The sequence below is a fragment of the Colias croceus genome, chromosome 3, assembly GCF_905220415.1.
Source record: "Colias croceus chromosome 3, ilColCroc2.1".
Taxonomy (NCBI): domain Eukaryota; kingdom Metazoa; phylum Arthropoda; class Insecta; order Lepidoptera; family Pieridae; genus Colias; species Colias croceus.
Genome location: NC_059539.1, coordinates 4328126 through 4333641, shown reverse-complemented (window position 1 = coordinate 4333641; position 5516 = coordinate 4328126). Strand labels below are relative to the sequence as shown.

At 34.5% G+C, this 5516-nt stretch overlaps 1 protein-coding gene across 1 annotated transcript; it reads right to left on the bottom strand.

The window, feature by feature from the left end:
• Positions 1 to 74: 74 nt before the first annotated feature.
• Positions 75 to 4811, bottom strand: LOC123706301 (transcription elongation factor S-II). The gene is made up of 2 exons (XM_045655496.1): positions 4647 to 4811; positions 75 to 1069 (listed from the first exon to the last, which is right to left on the bottom strand). Exons 1-2 carry the CDS (start codon positions 4713 to 4715, stop codon positions 257 to 259), a joined length of 882 nt encoding a protein of 293 aa, XP_045511452.1. The 5' UTR covers positions 4716 to 4811; the 3' UTR covers positions 75 to 256.
• Between the last annotated feature and the right edge of the window lie 705 nt (positions 4812 to 5516).

Sequence of the window (5516 nt, the reverse complement as noted above, 5' to 3'; positions counted from 1 at the left end):
CAATCTAGTTTCAATCATCCTAAAATGTAAAATTGTGCCCAATGAATAAGAAATCAAAAAAATAAAAAGGAAAATTGACTTAAAGCATTTAATTTATTATACTAAGGATTCCTTATCTACTAAACACGATTTCATTGTCAATGACAGTAGAAAGGTCACACAATCATGGGAATTAATAAAATAGGTAGTAGAATGAATATCCTGATACATGTGTACCATTTGAAGGGATACAGCAAGTATACCATTAAAAGCAGTCTTAACAGAACTTCCAGCGATTACCACACTCATTGCATAGCACAAAGGTGGTCATAGGTTCATCAGAACTCCTGGTTTGTAGCTGATTATATGTGCAGTTCTTCTTTTTGCATTTTCCACATTTTAACATTTCGGTCTTAGTACCCTGTACAGTAGCGAGTTGAGCATCATCAATTGCCTCTTTAATGAATTTCTCCCTTAGTTTCTTCATCTCATCACTGGCCATTTCTTCAGGGGTCATTTTGGCCAAACGAGCAGCAGAAATCACCCCATTCAAGTAGTTAGTTCTTAGCGTAGGATTTTTAGGATCTTTCAAGTTGGCCACCCGGGATCGTACTCTGTTTTTATATCTCATATCTGTGTTCTTAAATTCAGCATAAATACATTCTTCCAGCTCTTCAGCAAGTTCCTCTGGAGTGGCACACGAGTTAGAAGTATTTCCATCAACTTTCAAAGCCTGTGTAAGAAGTTCTCGGCATTTTAACCTCACCGCATCAGTTGTATTTGATTGTGGTGGGAATGAAGCCGGCAGTTTTTTCTCCTTTTCTTTATCATCCTTTTTATCCTTGTCTTTGCTTGAATCTTTTTTTGATTTGGAGTTTGATGAACTTCCGGACTCTTTGGACGGTGTGCTGGGAGACAAAAACTTTTTCCAATTTTTAATAAGAGTTTTGCATAGAGATATTACTTCTTCATCCTTGCTGGACTTACGCAAAGCATTAACTGTCATACCTATTCGCGTTTTGGTCAAAACATCCAAATTTATAGCCATTGTTTGCAATGATTTCAGTAGCTCTAATGCTTCTTCCTGACCCTAGAACAAAAGACGATATATCTAAGTGAAATTGACTTAAATTTAGACGATGTTCGGAATGAAAGCCATTAGAAATTGGACGTAGTTAAGCAGAAAGGACTCAATCCACAATAAATGACTTTGGAGATAATTGCGTTTGAAGTTTCTGATGTAATTTCTCTAACATTAAGTTACATTTTACAGTTTTTTTCTCGTTATTATCAAGAAGATATTGTGTGTTATTTAATTGTTCATCAATATAGTAATATATTTTGATTATATGTTAAGATATTAAGTAAAGTGTGGGTTGAGTCCTTACAATTAAACTTAAGTTTACAAAGACAGGTATTTTTTCTAACTTTCTCAGAAAGGACTCAAAACTAACCATCGACTAAAAAATAAGTTATAAAACAAAAAAAAAACAAGTGTTTTTGTCAAGAAGTTACATATTTATTGACCTCAATCATAAAACTAACGGAATCAGGTATAAACGCCATAAATAAGAATAAAATATAGAAAGAACAGCGAAATAATCAGCGTGTATCAATTTCTGTCATCATCTAAGTTAAAATCAAGAGTTGGCCCGTATCCATCAACATCTTCGTTGATAGAGCTACTTCCCTTAAGGGTACCTATTATACATATAACTCGTGACAGTCTTGAGGTATTAAATTAAATAATAAAGAGAACTATTTTGATATTCCTATTTTGTCCTCCGCAACAATCGCTACATAAAACTAAATTCTCCACGCCATCCCTCAGATCATTCTTAATAAAATTAATAAGGCACGAGCCAACTTCTTGTAACGTACACAACAACAACAGTAACGGGATAAGCAGCTTCAGCTTCGGGGTGAAAAGCTTGAGGATCAGAACTTTGACACGTTTTAATTATTTCACCAACCGTTATGTCGTTATGAACAGCATTTGTAACAATGGGTGGGTTTTCATTGTGTATTATTTGTGTGGTTCTGTCAGATCTAGTTGGATTATCGTGTACTATAGCAACATGATTTTCAAAGAAACCCTCTGTTATAGTTTCATTCTCCGACCTGTCACTCTCGGGGATTGCGATACCCTTTTTTTGCTTTACATATGAGTGCGATGCATCAGTTTCTGCTCCACTGTCAGGTACATAATCAGAGTCTGTATAGTCGTCATAGTCTCAGTCTTCTTTAAGGTTACTACATTTACTAATTCCATTACTTTGGCGTCTTTTTGCGAACTCATCATACTCATGCCTAACTGTAAAGAAATCTTCGTTTAGGGTTTCCAACAGCTCTAATGTACTCGGTGACATTGGCGGAATTGGTGAATTATTGTTTTCAGCTTTTTCCGTGTAGTAAGAGGAGTAAGCGGAGAATATACTGGGGCAGCTGGAGATTCAACACCTGGCAAGAACAATCAAAATAGATCATTAGAGTCATAGCAGTCATTGGTATCTTAGTCAGCTTATTTTCTTGCGTGTTTGAATAAAGAAGAATACAAAATAGAAGTCACTATTTCTGACTTACATGTCGTAATTATGGCTTTTTGCGTAGTCAGAAGCGGAGTCAGTGGAGAGTATGCAGACGCAGCTGGAGATTCCACATCTAGTTGCTTAAGAATTTAATTAATATTCTCCATAAATTACTTCAATTTACAATAACATTCTATGCAGGGAAGTGATATAGCTAATGCTAATGAAATTGTGGGATCAGGTGAGTACCTGATCCCACAATTTCATTAGGTTTAATTACCGCCAGACTCATTGAAGGGCACAAAGGATTACTTTCATCTTGAAATTCGTCATCTGAAGATATTAAAATAGAAAAGACCATTGATATCTGTATTAATTTAGGCCTCTAATTGGGCGAAAAATTTAGGCGTCATCTGAAGATATTAAAATAGAAAAGACCATTGATATCTGTATTAATTTAGGCCTCTAATTCATTTCTTGGACAATTTATTTCAATTACCTACCTTGGCAATTTATGTCTTTGGACGAATCAGCTTCAAGTTCTGACGGAGCCCCAGATATATATTTTCCATCTACAAATTGAGAATGATCATAGTAGAAGTATTAAATTAGTAAATAGGATTATTAGTACTCCAAGGGTTATTAGTGCGCATAAGCTTAGTAGGTGCAATTTTATTATATATTATCAGAATAAAAATAATGTAATAAAACCAAAACGAAAGCAAAAACAAAATAAGAGTGTTTAGTACAGCAAAATTCCACAAGCATTGAATCCTGCCCTGCCCGCCTTGCTCAATCATGCTTTATTGATTGCAAAATAATAGTAATAACAAAAGTTTAATATTATCACGAACATCGCAAACCAAAAAGTTGTAGGTACACATCAAGCTCTTTGCAGGCGGCTGCACCGTCGTTTTCGCAGCAGAGATCTCTTCCATATCTTCTTCTCTGTTCATCGTAATAAGTTAGTTACATCAGATTGTTAGAACCAGTTTAAGTAACGAATATAATAAAAAAGTGACAAGGAATCTTATGTAGCCTTATACGACAAAGCAAAATTAATTATTTGAGGTTAGAAATAAACCTGGTGAAAAAGAAATAGGTACTTACCATCTGTTAAGTCAGATTTATCGGTAACCTTATGTTCCAAGGCATTCAACAAAATTCGATCAATTCGTCGCATCTTAATTTTCATTTTTTGTTCACATACATAAACGAAATAAAAATAACACACGCGTCACGTCACACAGGCAGATTTCGAGAAACTGGCAGAGTTGCCAAAATTTTGCAATATTTAGTAGACAATATTTGTTTTCAAACTTGTTACAATATTTAAGCCTGTTGCCTTATTTAAAAAAAAAGTAATTTGAAACCTTCCAACTAAAATAGAAATTGATGAAATATTACTTAAACCAAAACAATAAAATAACACAAGTATTTTAAGTTGTTTCAATTAATTTAAATGTAAATTTTTGTTACCTACATTTATTTCTTACAAACGACTCATTCTGCTTGAGCCGTCGATGGTAAGTGCGCAGTTGATCAAAAACTGTTTTTCTAAAATATCTTAAGTGTTTTGAGTCGTTTCTGGCAAACAAAAAAATATATATTATATCAGTAAACTTATATCACAGAAACGACCCAACCTGTTTGAATCGTTTTAGGTATTTGATAAAATGTTATTTCCAATCAAAATTAATTCTTAATAAGGATCCAAACTGTTTGAGATTATTCTGGTTTATCGACTTTAAGAACATACTCACAGAAAGGTCATTACTCAGAAACAATTCAAGTGGTCTGAGTTAGTTCAGCAAATACGTTTTGTATGCTCTTCATACTGTGGGTTGAGTTGGCATAGTCAGAAAAACTAGTTTACATTAACATTAAAAAAATAGGGATTTTACTAAATGATAGATTCATCTCTCAGGAGTATGATGGCATACATAACTCAATTTTGGCCAAAGTGTGGATTGAGTCCTTTCTGCTTAACTACGTCCAATTATGCGGGATATATTATCATCACATGTAATGAATTCTTCAACTGTCTCTTTAAAGGTTTATCTTTATTTGGAGTAAATAAATGGTATTGTCGGCACAATTATTACACCGCGTTATTGCTATGTGTAGCTGTGAACCTACCGTTCCGTCATCCGAAGTCATTTTAGTTAATTTCTTTTGTATTTTCATTACATCTTCTTGGACACTCATTTTGCTTATATTTTGCCGAAATCAACTTCCCGCCTAATTCAGCAAACAATTTACGAAAAATATTGATAAATCGTCCACCATACCCGTCGAGCATAGACTAAAGAGATTGACATTTAATATATTTTAACAGTTTGGAAATCTAGCATTTTAGAAATGAAACTTCTATGAAGTCTATGGTGCAGCCATAAAATCAATGTTATTTTTTTATTCTTTTAATTTATTTAATTAACTTACTTTGGTTCATATTAACTTCTATTATATTTAGCCTTTATTTAGCGTTTCATCATTTCAATAAAGACAACTAGTGACATCTATCGTACAGTGGATGATATTTGACGGTTACAAAAAGAAATATTATAAGTATTTCGGTTGAGATAATTTCAATCCCCTAGGGCCCTATACTTCATCCATGGCTATGCCCATGACTCTTATTATAACAGTTTGTATGTTCTGTTTATATGGAAATTTCTTATTTGAATATTCTTTTGCAATCAAGGTACAAGTCCGAGACGGGCCGCAGACCGCAAACTGCAACAGCAAACTGCAAGCGACACCACTTGTTTCTATGAACATCTATGAAATTGATTCCAAGCGCGGCGACACTGCTGCCTGCAGACGCAATCATAGATGTTCATAGAAACAAGTGTTGTCGCTTGCAGTTTGCTGTTGCAGTTTGCAGTCTGCGGCCCGTCTCGGAATAGTCCGAGATGGGCCGCAGACCGCAAACTGCATCAGCAAACTGCAAGCGACACCACTAATCGCTCATTTGCGACAAGAAGGTGTTAACGAGCATAATATGTA

What these genes read in the sequence shown, in the direction of transcription:
- LOC123706301 (XM_045655496.1), bottom strand. Translation starts at nt 4,715, where the DNA reads ATGAGTGTCCAAGAAGATGTAATGAAAATACAAAAGAAATTAACTAAA. An exon ending in TGACTTCGGATGACGGAACG is followed by an intron (nt 1,070 to 4,646) that starts GTAGGTTCACAG and finishes CTTTTGTTCTAG; the next exon opens with GGTCAGGAAGAAGCATTAGA.